General features: G+C 38.7%; 1 protein-coding gene across 6 annotated transcripts in view; it reads left to right on the forward strand.

Annotated features, from left to right (window-relative positions):
- Positions 1-18404, forward strand: part of Rh50 (Rhesus blood group-associated glycoprotein Rh50) — a 42669-nt gene that overhangs the window by 4270 nt on the left and 19995 nt on the right. For 2 of the 6 annotated variants that reach the window (XM_069120657.1, XM_069120661.1), the window contains exons 1-4: positions 267-380; positions 4882-5123; positions 7671-7809; positions 9261-9320. In XM_069120657.1, coding sequence (XP_068976758.1) covers positions 5121-5123; positions 7671-7809; positions 9261-9320 — 202 coding nt within the window. In that variant the 5' untranslated portion in view covers positions 267-380; positions 4882-5120. Of the gene's footprint in view, positions 1-266; positions 381-4881; positions 5124-7670; positions 7810-9260; positions 9321-13237; positions 13415-14542; positions 14848-18404 lie in introns of those variants that run through there. The other 4 variants (XM_069120660.1, XM_069120659.1, XM_069120658.1 and 1 more) reach the window with 3 other exon arrangements.

The raw sequence follows: 18404 nt of genomic DNA on the forward strand, positions 1-18404 counted from the left end.
TCCAGAGGACTGGACACAATAAATCCTCATTCTTAGCCGGCCTACTTTCAATTAGTAAGGCTAATTGTCGGCGATGATACAGTCGCCCGAGTGGTATCGCGTTTCAACTTGAGAAATTCAACGCAACGTCGTGGGATCCTTGCCACCCGCCTATTTCTGGAGAACTAAACTGCCTCCGCATGGTCATCCACGCAGAATTATGTAAAAGGACCAATTATCGCTAATTCACGGAGTTTATATAAACCTGTTGTACGTTCTTGTCGGATTACTGTCGTGTTTTCTGCTGTTTTGTGCGTGGAAATCGTGTTCTCTTTTCTTTTTTCTTCTCTTGTTTGTGTCTAGGGAAGATCGGCGGAGATTCCTTGACGAGGCGACTCGAGGTTCGAGATTAGTAGACTGCGGCTGTTGACGCGTTTATGGGAAATTTGATCGTGTAAAAACGTGGAGAGTGTAAAGAACGAAAGGGGAAATAAGAATATTGTAAAGTTTAACTTTAAGAGCGTTTTTCCCTTAGAGCGTGAAATTTCTATTTAAATTCTATTTCTTTAACTGCGTCCGTTAATGCAAATATACAGAAAAGCCCGCAATCTATCGATTACGTTGGACAACGTGGATTTGACGGTTTGGTCGAAAGGGTAGAAACAAAGTGGATAACGAAAGAACCGATCGGTAGTTTGGACGTTTGGCAGAAGAAGTTTATTTGATTAAACGTAAAGAACGATTGACCGGATAAGTTAATGACCGAATAAGGGCAGATTACTGTGTATTTTGTTCTCAGTCAGTTGCGTATCGTAGATTTTTCAAGGTAAATTTCAGGCTAAATTTTTTCCCCTCTAAATTGAGATTTATTTTGTCGTTAGTTACATTAATGAGAAGGTATTTGGAACAAGGTAGCTGTACGAAACGCTCCATAAAAGGAAATTAAGCGTTGTAAACGTTTTTCTGACAGACAAGGAACGGGATTAAAATGCAATTTCTTTCCTAGCTTTCTGTATTCTATTTCTGCAATGAAATTTTCCACTCTTTAGGGTCATGCTTTATGGCAACTGTAAAGTGTATCATAACCTATCGTAGCATCATAGTGTCAGTCATAATATGCTACACCGTTTCAAATAATCTTCAAATATCTTACTTGTAAAAGTTTCTTACCAGCAGAGAGAAAGCAAACTGATTTAGATAAATACAAATAATCAACGGCGTAATACGCGAAAGTGAATACGAGAAGAAGAAGAGGGATGACGATAAATCGAATGATTTAAACGAGTCCGTGCGGTCGTTCAATGAAAAGGAAATCCGATTTCTTCGCTGTGCGGTCAAGGAAATATCTCGTGTGAGCCGAGAGGTTCGTAGAGAAGCAAATTGATTTTCGTGTACCTTATCCAACCCTTGCGAAGACACGGAACGGTCCTGGTTCGCGAAAAATAGGGGCGAAAAAATGAAGAAAGAAGGGCGGCGGATGCTAGTTACTCGAGCTCATCGTTATTCTAAAAAAGCATCCGCGAGCTCTAAGATAAATCGCATAATTTATGAAAGCAGCTTCCGTATAATTCTCTGCAGTGTCTGCAGCCGTGATTTGCTTCTGTTTCCATCGGAAACTCATTCCACTGGCAGAGTTTTCCACGTGGAAATAATTGTGCCGCTCACAAATCAAGCCCTACCCTCCTTTCGCCATAAAGGAACGACGATTGAGACAAAGGGATTGGCTTGTTTCTTTCACGTGTTAGCAGCTACTCGCTGTGCAAAACGAGGAACACAGATAATTTTGTGTTTCTTCGGTGTTGGTTCCTTTGATACTAATTTTCGTATCGAATATCCTTGAAGTACCTGCTGCGGTATTTCAAGAACACGGAAGAACGATTAATTTGAGAAATTTGTAAATGAGAGCATTAACGATGGAACTAACAGAGTAGTCGGAATAATCGAATGATTTCGATGAGAATTTTTCATGATCCGAATGACTTTTTGGAAAGTATACGGATAATAGTTTGTTTTCTTCTTTTGCATCATATATCTTATCGTGTGTTTTTCATTTTGATTTGACACAAACTTTTTACTTAGAATTCTAATGTTAATAGAGAATTGTTTTTAGCGCTGATTAGGGTAAAGAGATTGGTTTGGTTCGTTTGTTATGCGAATCGACGGAGGAAATTTCTTTTTCCATCGATGCTAGTTCCCCCAACGCTAATTTCGATACTGGATATCTTTGAAATATCAACGCGTTTGATGGACTTAGGTAAAGAATGGTATAAATAACAAGTATGTTCGATTTGAGAAATTCTTGAGTTCCGAGTCTCGTTATTTCGGCTGTTAGAGTGGTGAAAATTACGAGTTTATAATTTTTCCACAACGATTAATTTCTGCAGATCTCCCTGTCCGTGTCGACTTTTTGGTTTCCATCGTTATAATTGTAAAATGATTTAATATTTTTAACATCTGCGCAACAGCAGAATATTTCTGGAAGAGTACACAGATAGAATAACATTTTTTCATGCTTTCTAGGCGTGGAATTTTTTGTAGTACGTTGTAAAAAAATATAAAAGATAGGAAAAAATAATTTTTAGAAAAAGGGGGACAATTTAATCAAGAGTTGGCGAGTTCCTTTATTCTATTCGACATACAGCAACGTAATACCTGTTTTTGTCGGGTATTGATTTTTATGCGATTTAAAAAGAAAGGAACAACAGAAGAGAGAAAGCAAAATGGTAATAGCAAGAGAAAAAGGAATGTTTTGGGTAAAGGTTTGAGTTACGAGTTCCATATTTTTCCGGCGGGCCGGAATCACGCAAGTTTTTCAGCCTCTCCAGTCGATTTTCCATTGAATTCGAGAGCTTCCTCGCATACAGATATCGATATTTTTCTTTTCTCCCTATTTATTTTTTGTTTGTTTTTTCCGCATTGTACGAACGATCGAAGGAGGACAGTATCTAACGTTTCGCTTCTGAGCGCCATTAAAATCTTCTATACAGTAAAAGCATTTAAATAATGAGAATTCAAACGATAGAAGTTCTTATTATACTTTTAATAAAAATAGGTCGCAATATCTTCTTTTGTCCTTGTTTCAACCCATTAGGGATTGAGCAATAAAATAATACAGAGAAATTGATTAAACATGATATTATCGAACGAACAACGAGCGACGAAGCTCTAAGTGTTCGACAATTAAAACATTTTTTAAATAAGGAAATTAAAAAATTGGCCAGTTGGAAGAATAGTTAAAATTAATTGATCGATAAGAATATCATCAATTAAAAATTATTTCTACAAAGTTATAATTATTATCGTTCGGTCCGTTCACCGTTGCGTTACAAAAATTAAACAGACGAGATACGTTAGTTTTTAACTATAAAATATTCGATTGCGACGAGTTAAATCGTGGTGTTGTTTTCAGAAAATTACAAAGAAATCTATCATCTCTTTTCGTTATTCCGTATGAAGTTGTTCACATGGGATCGTTCAGTCACGATTTCATTCCTAATACATTCGATTGCTATTTCGTTTGACGCTCGCGTGACACTTTTTGCATCGTCGACGAGAAACCGCCTCTCGAATCGTCGACGAACAATCGAACGTTAGTTTGCGGTTACGAGTTAATCGCGTAATAACAATAGCCGATTGACTTTCCGTTTTATTGATTGTTCGCTCGCCGAACGAAAACAATATCGTGCGATTTAAAACAGAGAAACGTGAAAAAGGTTGGCAGGAAAAGAATAAAGTGAATTAAAATTCAAGAATCTTTGCAGAAAGAATTTAATAGCAAGTTTTACGATACTCTACATTTTTTAAATATGAAGTTTCCGATTTTCCCAAAGTATTTGAATCCGCGCAAACACTCGCAGTTCACATTCCAACTAAGATTTAATTCGATCAAATTTCAGTCTTAAGCGACTTAAAGGAGAATTAACGCTAATTCCACTACTCATTGCGCGTTAATTAATCACTGGAACTGCTAGTACGCGGCACGAACAACACGTTCGAGAAATCGTTTGCCGGCCAAACGTGCCACGATGAAATATTAGGCGTGAACGTTTTCAACGATCCTTTCCCACTGAACTGTACGAGAAATCGATTAACACCAGGCAAGACTGGATAATAACGTTTCTGTCGAACGGATCGCCTCCGTTGAAAAACGCTATACGTTAGCTTCGCGACACTGTTCGCGCGTCAAACGTGTCGGCATTAAGGGAATGGCGTATATCCGTTGGGGAGATTTAGACGACGAGGTCAATCAGGATCAATCGTGTTGTAATTGGATCGTCCATCGTAGAAACGGATAAACAATATCGGGAACGAGCCGATATATCGGCCGAGAATCGTTGATTTCACGACAGATACTTTTGCCCCTCTGTGTGTGATTCTTCTACAAACCGCTTGGTATATCGCGAAACTGTCGTTCGTGTGTTTATTGGAAAATAGGTTTTGATGGGTTACCGATACCAAACCAATGTATTTTTAGGTTGTTACAGTAATAAGCGTCGTTTCGGAACAAATGGTATCGATAGAGGTGTAATTTGTCTTAAAATAAATAGTTTTATTCAAAGAAAAAATCTTAATTGGAACTTCTTTTTGCGATTGTGTTAGGTTGTATTCTTGCCAAATAAAGAATCCGTAGATATTTATCTTCTTAATTTTCATTTCTTTATTTTTCTAAATTTAGAACTTGATAAAATTGACGATAGTATTGTATTATAGAATATTAAGTATTATAAAATTATTGTGATATAAGATATAAGCCTTAAATAATGTAACGAAAAATTGAGAAATCTATCCTTTCTCCAAACCGTTCGGAGTGATTCACAACCTCGAAAGACAAGAATTTATTCGAACGACCAAAGAGTCCTTTTCAACGCGCGCGCCCAACGATCATCGTTACGTCGTTTACAGTCATCGTTGCATCGATCTTTGCCCCGGCACAGTCATTCGTCAACGTCGTTCGAATTAAGATAGCCTCGTCGGGGAACACGATCTGCTCCATTTAGACGAACAGTTCTTGGCGAAACGAAATTGTGAAACAATAAAAAATCTGTCGCGTCAGGCGAGAACTATGAGTTGATCGACGGCCAGTGAAGGGTGAAACGAGCTTTTTGCAACCGGCCGCAAGTTACAAAGCTATCTAAATCAAAATGGTAAAAATATTGCCTGAACGATGTCGCCGCGAACGACGCTGCCATCGTGAAATTTGGATACGAATCGCTTGGGTGCATGATCGCAGCTTACGATCGATTTGTTCTTCGTTAATCAGTCTTTTTCCAAGCATGTGCACAACGTGATATTACGCGTAAAGTTACGTGATAAAAGTGGAATGAAGTTTCTTCGTGGGAAAGCCTTCTTCTTAGGAGAATTTAAATTAAGAAATTATCTTCATCGCGAGATATCCAGAAGAACAAGTAATTCAAGGATCGAGTTAACTCGTCCTCTTTGGTTAACAGGTTATTCGTCGAGCGATTTCGAAATCGAAAAGTCGACGAATTTCTGTTTACAATTTCCTCCATATAGAGCAAGATACGAGTATTGGAGTCGGCGAGTAAAATAAACAACGAAATAACTTCGAAAAATAGAACAATTGTACGATAAAATATCATATAGCCGTCATAGAGCTATACTCATTTCCTCGTTCTCGATATTTTTTCTCGCTAAACCTAAAATATTAGGTTGTCCGAAAAGTGTCTTTCTTCTACAGACACGTTTTTTACATCGATGCATCTTTATACAAACATGAGACCTAATCTGTCGAACGTTGTGATCCTTATTTTGATAGAACAAAATGGATCACACGTAATTCGATAAAATAATATAAAATGGAAAATATTGTGCATCCATTATTTCCTTATGAAACGAAAGAAACTTTTCGGACGACCTAATACAAATCATTTCCTCGTTCTTCCATTATTGCATCAAAGATTAATAGTATAATCTCATAATACGCACCGAGTTTGGTTATTCCGTGCAAAGTTCAGGACCGAATCCTAAAACGTAGAAACTCGATCGACTCGAGTAGCTGTATCTTAGCTCAGAGAGGCGAAAAACCTGAAGCAGAGCGAAATCGTCGATGAAATAACGTCTGCGTGTACGTATCGGGTTCATTAATTTCATTCTTGCTGGTTGCGCGTTTCCCGCTTGCAATTATCGGTGGAAAATCAGCATCGAAAGATAAAACGATGAAAACGGATGGAGAGTGACACAACTGGGAGCGACGCGACTGAAATTTTAGCTTTAACATTATATGATATCATTAAACCGAGCAACATCTACCTGCATCGCTCACGTGCACGCAATTTGCCTTACAAATATTATCTCTGTAAACGATTAACGAATTATCGAGTTTTCCATCGTACCGCGCTTGCGATTTTTCTGCTTAAACCTTCGAATAATTGCAAGCATTATTTCCTCCTTTTCGTCCTAGAACATTTTATATTTATAACGCCGACTATGTGCAATCTCACGAACCGTTGTATATTTCCTGACGATTATTAAGAACAGATTATGAGAAAATTTCGATCGGTTATTGCATGTACAGCTGCGATACGTGTAACGGTTTGAGATTGTCGAGGATATGGCATTTGCTTATTGGAATTTCTGTTTATATCTATATTTGCTAATTAATTTGGTCGTAATATAATAGTGTAAATATGTTTATGGAATGTATTTGCTGTCTTGTATCGGAACTTCGCTATTAGATTATAATTGATACGCAGAATGTGTAGTATGATTGCGATATTGAATTATCGAATGATTCGTATTGAACGGATTAATAAAAGATAGAGAATGACATTTGTTTGAAGTAGAACTTTGCTGGAAGGATCGATTTCAAAAACGTATAGTACGAAACTGTAAATATTTTCACGAACAGATAGTTAAAAATGTACTTACAGTCGCTTATCAACGTCTCTGCCATCGTATTAGATATAATCGTAATAATTAGTCATTAGTCATAATATTATTCGTGAATTATGTCCGGAACTTTCCTGCAAGCCTTCGCAATTATACTACTCGCATCCTCTCTTCTCTTCTCTTCTCTTCTCTCTCTCTCTGTCTCTCTCTCTCTGTCTCTCTCTCTCTCTCTCTCATTTAATTACCTTCATACAATCCCTCTACTATTTGCCACATCTATAATACCGTGTGGCTTATAGGAAATAATTTCGCGACTCGAAGAAATGTAACGAATGCTTCATAACAGTAGACGCAGAACACTATTTTACACAGCAGCACGATCTACACCACTCGCATTCTCAGCTCTACATATGACAACGGGACTGCAAAATGTTTATGCACTTACGACAAATTTGAAGATACAGGAACATACTCGAACGCAACGTAACAAACGAAAAACATGGTATACAAAGTTATATAAAATATCTGAAATAAATAAATAAAAGGTTTTAATCGAATTAAGTTGCCTGTATCGAAGTTACATAGATATTCGCGGTCTGATAATAATAGCAAGTGTTGCTTGTTCCACGTAGCTAAGCGATCTACGGTAAATAACATTAATCGCTTTAACGATGGTACATTTATTCATAAAAAAAGGTCAGATTTAAAAAACGCTTAGACACGTGCCCGGCCAATAACGTTCAGCTTACAAAAGACGTCTTAAGACGTCTAAAGCCGGTTATTAAAGCTAATGTTAATAAACATTTATCCGGTTTCCACTAAATCCTTGCTTCTTTCATTAGGGAATGTTCTCCGTGAGTGAAAAGCAACAAGTATGCCAGCTGTTCTTCGTCCAAATCATCCTAATCGTCCTAATGGGCGCGTTGATGACGTACGGACCCGAGGCGGACGCTAATTCGCTAAAAAATCACGGACAGACAGGTCTGTATGAGTTCCATAAGAGAGTGCATACGAGCGACGAGTTATACTTTATACCATGTAACCTATCACAACGGCCAGCACGCCGTTATTATCGTTGAATATGTATCTCGTGACGTCGCGTCGAAAAATATACACGCTCATTGTACATTAATTTTGGAAAATTTTCATCCGTGATTCTCTTTACGATCCAATGATCACGACGCGAATAAATCTTGCGCAACAACGAGAATACGCAAATAAATGCGAATAACCTGGTTTTTCTAGCACATGACGTTCGTAAATGTTAATGGAATTGATAATACACGTGGAATTTGAATAATTTTTTTTGGTCCTTTACGAAGCTTTTTTACCCATAATGATCGAAACGTCGATCAAACGTAAAGAAATCGATAAAAGTTGGCGGTTGGAGGTTAAATAACGTAGAAAATTTTGTGATACGTAAAAAGAGGTAACACGGAATGTTCGCTTTTAGTGATTTTATTGAATAGCGTATTTTGTTGGTGGCAAATTGATCGTGAAACTGCAGAACCATCGTATCGCAAAGGGTTACAATTACCACTTTTTATCATTTACATAGGCAAAAATTTGATACTTCCAGTCCAATGACTTTCCTTTGTAAGCGTTAAGTATAGAAGGTAATTAAATATAAACGGTAGTACACGGTTTCCTTTATCGGTCTAATTTTGTCTCGGTGAAGGAAGAAGGAAAGCATCCCAAGACGAAGAAACTGTCGCTTCTTCCTTCCTCCCTTACCATCAATCTACCATTATCTCTAGGCAAATTACAAGACACACCGGGTGAAATCAAACGAAGAAAGGAAAAGACAAACGAACAAGATCCAGGAAGCAAACAATTACTCACTCTCGTCTCTGTTTCTCTTTACTTTCCTTTTTTTATTCCTTTACTCGGTCGCGAATAAAGTTGCACCGTGTCGTGTCGCGATAAATTGAGAAGGAAACGATCTTTGCGTCGTATTTTCCTTAAATATTGTTTCGTATATTTCGTATATAATTCTAAATGACTGGACTCATTTTCTTTTCTCGGTCGCAGTCGCAAAAAATAAATAGATCGAATTTTCATAAATATCCACAGTTGAACGACGAGTCGAAATATTAATGGAACTTGTACGTCGAATATCATACAGTTCGCGTTCCATCGGTCTAAATCAAAGTGTCACGAGAAATATACTGTTCTAAAGATCGTTAAAGTAACTTCTCTTGGAAGCATCGTTATCCTCTGGCAACGTTAACGTAGACCACCTTGAGCTACGTATCTTGAGCAACGTTCGAAGAGCATCGAAGGAGGAAAAGCGAAGAACGTTTCCGTCGTTCCCGACGAAGGGAAAGTAACGAGAAAAGAAAGATGTCCTCCGGCATGGATCCGGTGGATATTCATAAAATTTCCACACCGTCGTGGCGTGCATATAACTGAAGGAGTAATTAAACTTTCAGGCGACCACGGCCGGAAGCACGTCAAGAAACCGGATACAGACCCGTTACGAGTTTATCCGAGTGAGTATCCGAACGAATTTACTTAATTCCATATTTATATTCGCCCCGTGAGAAACGAATCCCGGAGAGCTCTGTCTTTGCCTTAACGAGAACGAACCTCGGCCTCGACTTTGAAGTCTAGCTTGTAACAAGTTCGGGGTTTATGGCTCCTCCACCTGTATACGCTATACTTTGGCAAACGGAGAATATGCAGAATGTTAGAATTATGTTACCAGCCCCGTAGCATACGATCTTCTTTCATAAAAATGCTGATCTCGGTTTTATATGCAGCTTTTGCGTTCTTTGATTTATAACGCAGAAGTTTCTGATTAGTTTCTGTATAATTATTAAGAAATTATGAAAACTGAAATGCAAGTACTATCCTCTTAAATCTGCTTTTCTACCAAGAAAACTACTTGATGTTTGATGTTTGAAATGGCTCTCGAGTTCTTTCTGATTTTCGTTATTTACAAAATAATTATATACGGTCGCAAATATCCACGTACGATATTTCAAATAAAAAAGACACCAACGAGTATGTGAATTTAATCGTAAACGAAAGTATATAACGTCGTTTAAAAAGAGAAGGGGTAACCTTGAGCTTAAAAGAAATAAGGTTCTGTTGTTGGGATCTACTCCGTCTATCTGAATTATCTAAATTGCATGAGAATAATTAATAACATATTCTCGTATAATAATTCTTCGCTTGAAACAATATTAACTCGGGTAATCGTTTCCTGCAAATCTCAAAAATCCGACTAACGCGTCGCAGAATTTCGACGTCGATAGACCAAACTGGTTGTCTGCTTAATAATAAATCCAATCCGGTCATATTCTTTCGCGAGCTCTATTAATTTAATTCACTCTTTGACTCTGACCGGACGTTTATTCGAGGTCGGCCCGAATAATCCGTATGAATTCGTCCATTTACTTTGTCGCTTGGAGAATTTGAATAATGCCACGTTGATTTCATAGCTAATGTCCCCGTGAATAATTTTATCGAAGATATAAAACGCGATGAATTATCGAACGAGATCAAAACCAACCGATGAAGAGAGACTTGGAAATCGAAATTTGGATTTTATTGAAATATTTTAATTAACGTCGAGATCGTCGAAATATTCTCCATCTAAATATAAAACTCCACGTACTTGCTTACTTCGTGACGACAATAAAAACGATGCCGTATAAAACAATTTATCGTGTGAATTTGTGTTTGATAGTTATGCGTAAAATAAGTAATTTATTAATTGCAATTTGTCTTGAAATTTCCGACGTGTCTTCATTTAGAAGGAACGCTAAGATTCGAAATAAAGAGAAAGCAGTTGCGATTAAAAAGATTCTAAAAACAATTAACTTGCGCTAAAGAGCAAAAGATTTCACACTATAATTTCAACAAAGTTCACGAGAATCGTTTCACACCGATCTCTCCACCAGTCTGGTTTAACAGATATAAGAAGAAAATATAAAAGAAGACAACATGTAAAACACGTTCTAACCGGAAATATTCGCAACATATGAAACTCGTGAAAATGGTAGCAGAGGCAACTCGCGTCGCGAAATAATAGAATTTGCGAGACTAGGATCGTGGTAGAGGCCGTTTAATTGGAGGCTGGGTACCAAAACGTAAGCACAGCCGGAAGTTAACAACCGCGCCGGCATTATCCGGCGAAGAACGACAGTGACTGGCGAGAACTTTCCAGGATCCGCTTTCACGCGCAGCGAAACGCGTAAAACGCGAGTTTAGGTGTTCACCAGTGCCGTTTAGTCTTATAATTAGATTTTTCTTTGCTCGTAAATAATAAAAGTTGTATTAATATTTCGGAATCTAGAGTAAGAAACAGTTACATACCGATAACTCTACAAGATAGCGTGAAAAGTATTTTCTTTTGGAAAACACGTAATCAGCCACGGTAGTCTTTGTACGTTATATTTCTACTGAAACCAAATTCTATTAATTTAAAGAATTGGTGCATATTACGTCAAGAAAATCAACGAAGAATTACTTTGAAAACGGAAGAGCAAGCTCAAAATGTAACAAAATCTATAGCTCGAAAGTTGCGGATCGCAAACTTCTCTTTCGCAATTTTATAACTTTACGTTAAATAGCATGATTTGTAAACTTCCGATTTGTATAATTTATGAATTTCTGATAGAACTGTAGTATCGGGGATGAAAGGCCTAAGAGTATCGGGTGAACCATAAACATTTTTTTTTTCTTTTTTATTTGGTTGACTATTTACGATCAATTCTCATTGAGAATTATAAGTAAATTCTTTTGGCGTGGTACTGTAACTTGGATTATAATAGCTTATAGTATGTTTGATTCTAGTTGAATCTAATGCTTCAATCTAAAGGGTATTGTCTTTTTAGTCTGCGGATCTGATCCGTCGTGTCAAGTAGTTGGGTAGCTAATGGGTTTTGGTGATTGTTAACTCTTATATTACATCTGTTTCTGAACTCGTATATTTCTTCTTTAACCGTGGGTAGCCATAAACATTGTCGCGAGAGAGCCGAGGTATCGACAGGCCCATCAATGTGTCGTAGGTCCTTCGATCGAATAGTTTCATAGAAAATCCCTACGTGAGCCTGGCCACGTGCGGATGCGGGACACGTGCGTGGTGGGCCTAAGAAAAGACAAAGGAATGCTAGGACAGGCAGTGTCAGTGGAGAAGCCAGACAGTGTGAATCGAGAAGTCAGGGAGTGCGAGTTGCGTCGTCGAGATAGTGTTGCTAGCGTTGTCGAGAGAGTGTGGTCCGCGTGAGAGAGAGAGAGAAAGAGAGCGTTGGATCCGTGGTGACGAGAGTCGCAAATTAACTATTGAGTTGTCTAAATTATAGTACGTTATTGCGATTAGTTCACGTTAAACAGCCATCGTTTCCTGTTCAATCAACATCTGTACAATCCATTCATTGCAAATAAATCATAATTATTATTTACAATACTACAGAACTTTATTGCTAGTCGTTTAATTACTCAACGAACGAAGCCAATTTACTCGTAGATCTATAGTTTTACTAATATGTTGATTTCACCTTCGATAGTACGACCAACTGACTTGCGATCTACAAAATTTTCTTCTGAAAAATTTGCTTTTATAATCGAACTGTATTGTTCCTTAACTAACTACAGTTACTTGATTCGACTAACTTACTTGCAGAACTTCAATCTTCTCGATATGAGCGTCGACTAAAGTAAACAATGCTCTACGCAGTCGCTCTCCTTAATCTCATTAATAATATTGCTTCAACTATACAAAAAAAGAGCTCATTTACCAACGTTTCAATTCTACCAATTGCTAGCAAAAACGTCGTCTCACCAAACTGAAACTACAAATTACCAATATACCAAGATATATCGAACGACACGTAAGCCCACACATAAACTCGCATATTAGGTCGTCCGAAAAGTTTCTTTCGTTCCATAAAGTGATAATAGACGAACAATTTCTGTTTTATATTATTTTACCGAATTAGGTGTGATTCATTTCGTTCTATTTCTATTATTACATTCGCGCATAATTTGATAAACTAATATAAAACAAAAAACATTGTGCGTCTATTATTTCCGTCTAAAACGACAGAAACATTTCGGACAACCTAATACGTATCTTTGATAATAGCACCGCGAATGGAGCCAGGCAATCGCATATTAAGCAAGATGTGCACTCGAGACTTCGTGGCGATCGAACTTCCATAAAAACAGAAGGAGCACGCGTTTCTTCCTCGTTGTTCTTTCCCGTCGTCTGGAATCGAATTCATTGGAATGTTTAGTCGATAGGTGATACAAGTTCGCGACGCACCGAGACGAAAGCGAAGAAAGAGGCCATAGGTTTCAACTCCCTCATTGATTTACAAAATGCCACCGATTTTTATCGGGTTTATTCAAAAGACCGTGGTTCTCCTGCGTAGCTCGTATATGCACTGTGGCATACCAGAACCCCGTGGATGCGCTACGGATCGAGTATCGTAAGAGTTACCAGATAGAATTCCGATAAACAGTGAACAGAAGAGGTGGTCGGTTACCCAACGTCCTCCTTTGCAACGAGAATCGACGGTTAAGCGAATTCGACGTGCGTTAACGAAGGGGAAAAAGCTGGATACCATTTCAATAGGTTTGTTTCTCTTTATTTTTGCGCGAAATCGATACAGCTCGCGTGTCTTCGTTCCTTTCCCTTTTTGTCTTGTTGCTTCTTCTTTTTCTTTTTTTTTTCTTTTTAATTCTTCCACTATCGTACCGTATTTTATTACGAGGCAAAAGAATAAAAACTTGATTAATACGTTCGGTGATTTATTAAGTTAAAAGTGTTCTAACTGGAAGGAAAGTACTCTATCGTTGTGAAAGAAGTGACAGCTATCTATCCAAAGTTCAGCGTGATCTATCAAAGCAGCGTTCAAACGTTACCGTTGTATTATTCGTCGTCTACCAAGAGATTCGTCTAAACTAAAGGACTCGCGAACGACGAAGAAAGGAAATTCTATCGAATCTGACTTTCCTCCCTTTTCAAAAGAGATTCGCGTCGTTCGAAGAGCTTAACGTTGAATCGAAACGCGTGATCCAAGTGACGAAGATCCATCGTGACTCGCAGCCGGAGAATTAACCCTTTGCACTCCTATGTGACACGACATCAGTTTTTATCTCAGGAGCTCCTTTGTCGAGTCCCACTCGATATTTTTTCAATCCCACCCTTCTTTTGTGCAACGCGCGAAAGAAAACCAGGATTGCATCCTGGAAATTGTTTCAAGATATATGATACGCTTAAAAATGACAAAATACAACAATAGTGTGAATAAAACTGGTATTTAAGTGAATTTCTTTCTTCCTTTATTTATTTAAATCGTCTTATTCCTTAGTTAAAGTAAATTTCAAATAAAACACTTAAAAGCGTTGAGAGTTGCTGGTAACGAAATTGAAATAAAATTCAGAGTGCAAAAGGTTAGAAAACCCGCTGGAAAAGATAACAAAACCTCGGCAACTCGATTCTTCTTGAACTGCGTCGTGAGAAAAGGAATGCAAAAATCCTTACCTACCCTAGTATCGTCCGATACTAATCAAGCATCCTCGCAACCAATCAACCCTTGAAACCCTCTAAAAACCGAGAAGAAGTTGGATATAATACCGTGGAAACGATAACTCCCAGGGGACGTTGAACGAACGAGCTGGAATCGTGGTTCGACTCATAGATCCGATTCATAGATTCGATTCATAGAAACGAGAAATGGTTAAACCGTGGCTGTGGCAGGTGACGAGGCTACGCGGAGAGGAAAAATCACCCCCTGGGTGCCAGAGAGTGCCGTGGTAATTTCGCGGCCAGCGTTGCCCGCGAAGAAAAGCTTTCTCACGAGGGTAAAGGGAAAGCGGAGGAAAGGATGACGACGTCGAACAGCCTATGGAACGCTATCGTGCTCCTCTTTATCGAGGGCTTTCTCCTATGCGGTTTTTTGGCTACGTTCGATTACGCCCCCGAGGCGGACGCCGGTAACAGGCAGAACAGCTACTCGCCTCATCTAAATGGAAAACCAAGCTCTTTGCCGGTCACGTACACACGTAAGTCCTACGATCTCGGTCTCTCTCGATGGGGACCTCCCACGGCTTTCTACCCTTATTCGTCTTCCTCTTTTGTATTTTTATTCCCTTTTCCCTCCCTCTTTCTCATTTTTCTTCTTTTACCTGGTTCAACGTATTTGTGGTGGTTAGTTGGTGGAAGTAGAACGTTCGTAATAAAACACGATCTTTCTCTTATATTTCTGAATAATACTGGATTAGTTACATGGTGCTGTAAATACACGATCATCCGTGTAAGCGTTGAAACGCCCACGGCACGTCCACGGTAATTAAGCGTGAGACGAAAATTAAAGATACCAGAACTACTTTGAAAACTTCCGTTTCGCGAAAACTCGTCGAACCAGATATCCTTATCCGTCGTCTCGAATAATCAAAGAAAGCCGAAGCTCCTATCGTTTTCTTTGTGCCGTCTCTGTTCCCGTGCTTTAAATTTCAAATATTTAATCGTATTTCGCTTTCGTAAATATTTAGCCATTATACCTGTACAACGTAATTTTACATAAAAGATAAAAATCCACCAGGCGCCTCAAATATGTATTTATATCTTGAGAAACGAACAAATGCCAGACAGAATATTTGAACTAAAGACGGTTTCTTCTTCAAACGCGGTTTTCTTATTCCTGATTTTTGCCTTATTTCGAACCGCGGAATCTCGCCGAGCACGCTTCAACCACGAATTTCCACCCACTCTGCCGTATATACGTTTCCTTCTTCATTTTCTCGTTGCGATTTTTACCCCTCCAACGAGAAACTACGCGTTTTTCTTCGGTCTTCTTTCATCGTGCGGTTTCGTGAAAGATCACGAGCAACGAAAGACGGCGAGGAAATCGTAGCCAGTGAAAGATAACGAGAGGCAGGGAGACAGATACGCTTGCGTAATATTCCGTGGAACTCGTGTATACCCGTGGAAGGATGTAAAGAGTCGACGCCAGGGCTTAACTTTATCCATGGAGTCGGATAAAGTACGTATATTAACGTCGTACGGCTACACCAGAAACCTCTTTATAAGATATGGCCGGCACTGTGTTTCGCCAAATCGTCCTACGCCGTCGTTCGAAACGACCAACTCTCCACGATTACGAAATCGTTGGTTTCTTCGCTGACGATAATCGTCATGATTTCGTATAGGCTTCTTTTGTTTTCGTGTGCCGGCTGTTCGTCGAATTTTTTAATTCGATCGTCTCTCTTTCGCGAGACGTTCGTGTCGTTTCTGCGTACGTTTTCAAAGATTCCATATTTTGCGAATTAAACGCACCTGAAAATGCCGAATTCCTTGTTAAATTCAACGCTATCGAGACGCCTGCGATTCTGGCACGTTTGAAAGAATTTCAAGCTTCGAGGATCGTGTCGAATTTAACTTTAGTAAAATATTGTCAATTTTTTGCACGAATCTTTGTAGCCCTGGCGAGCCTTAAAAAATTTGAAGCTACGGTAAGCAGATAGAGTTGACGAAGTTCGTGTTGAATTTATTATGATTTTACTGAAATATTTACAACTCTTCTTCTGAATTCTGAGAGGCGCAAAATAGCTGTTTTTTATGGATTCTAAGAGATTCAAAGTATGAAGACCGTGAAAATCGGATGTGTTTGTAAATGGTTGATGAAGGAAGTTCTATCGAAGCTGAGATCGCGTTTGATCGTTGAGATGGGAGTTCGTGAAAAAAGAATGGAAACGAGGATGCTTGTTTTTTATGATAGACGCCTTTAGGGAAATGAAAGGAGAAGCTTCCAGTAGCATCCAGAGGTGGAAACGTGCCATTCCTTCAAAGCAAGAGTTTCATTGTTTATAAAGTCCGTTACTCAAACGTTCCGTTTCATTCATCTTAGACTGGCAATTTCCTCAAACGCGTACATTTAAATATTCGTTGAAAACTCGCAACTTGAGTCAAAAATCCTTCCACTTGGTCAAGAAAAGTATTTTTTGTTGAAAAATATTTCGAACGCTCGATCTAACGAATGATCGCGTGATTTAGTAGTCGTCTGTAAATGTTCTCTGTCCTTTTTAGGATCGTATTACGTAAAATAACAAACTACTCGTAACAAGCTACGTCCTTGTTCTTGACAAAAATGTCCTTTCTTCCTAAAGTTATAATTTCGAGGTATCTTTCCTCTCGCGTTTCTCCGTTAGAGACATGCGATCGAATGGAACAAAACGCTTTGAAAACGCGTAGAAAAATATAGATATTATAATCGAAGATTTTAATCTTAACACATTGACGTCGCCAGATGTGAATCCACGTCTTGAGTTTCTCGAGCGTCGCCGATGGCACACGTGGAAGGACGTTCTTTTTATTTTTTCCAACGTTTCCACATTTTCCATTTACATATTTACCCTGTAAAAATGTGCGGGTGGTGAGACTACGTGCACGCTGCAGCATACCGACGTCAAAACGTTAACATTGCAAGGAACAGTATCAACAAATTCTGCAACAATCCACCTATTAAAAATACCATTCGGTCCAAAAATTCCAACATTAAAATATCTTTCATCTTGCGTCGAGAAAAGTTCTACAAAAAGTTCCGATAAAAGTATAGGTCTAAAAGAACTGAATTCAAAGCGACGTATAAAGATACATATTGCAAATCAATATCTCTAATTTTAAACTCGCAAGGAACAGCAGCAGAACAATTTCTGTCGCAACGTGTACGTTAAAAATATCATTCCACAACGATTCCATCAAATACGGGATACGATTAGTTTAAGATATTCTTTGGAAAAGACAGTGTACGATAAACTTCGGGATAAATATGTAACGGGGAAATACAAAAATAAAAAGGTCTATAAGAGAGTTTGGCAAAGACGAGATTCGGATATAACTGTGACTCGACAATTTGGTGTAGATTCGCGAATTCCAGCAAACGATAATAACACGGTTAAGGAGGTTATTACACGCGTAAACGTAACAGGGACGCCAGTGTCTCTGGAATTTCGAAGGCGGAATAACGCGGATGAGCACGTGGTCAACACTTTATCCGGTGGAATCTGAATTTCAAAGTGATACTTTGCGTAGATTACGTAACTGGGTCTGCGGGCAGCGGCATAATTGGCGGGCTAATCTCGTTGCTTCTCAAAGATTATAAATTTTCAAACGTCTACGGCCAAGCCAGGCGCGTGTTTTCTCATGGAAATCGGTTTTCGCGCGCGCCACCAAATTTCCTTCTCATGGAAATCGCGACTGTTACGGAGGAAGGCTTGGGAATGGTCTGCGAACGATACGGAAATGTAGGCGTCCTATTGTCGTCGTCCGTTTGAATGCAACGTCGAGAAACAACGCTTTCTCTTCGACGAAACGTGGCAGAAAATGCGGTAAAAGAAATTTGTTTACTTATCGACTCGTCAACGTTACTTCTATCGTATTCAGAAACGTGGGCTAAAAAAACGAAAGAATAATTGGAAAGAAAAGTTACTTGGTATTTTCTGTTTCTGAAAGTTCCAGTTCCGAAAGATACGAGATTCGAGTTCATTTTTCACGAAGAAACGAAAGGTAATTCGAGGCTTGTTAAAAATCGATACGCATTTAGTAACGCGTGCCTTTGAAT

The sequence above is a fragment of the Bombus flavifrons genome, chromosome 9 (genome assembly GCF_040668555.2).
Source record: "Bombus flavifrons isolate JBK064 chromosome 9, iyBomFlav1_principal, whole genome shotgun sequence".
NCBI classification, from domain to species: domain Eukaryota; kingdom Metazoa; phylum Arthropoda; class Insecta; order Hymenoptera; family Apidae; genus Bombus; species Bombus flavifrons.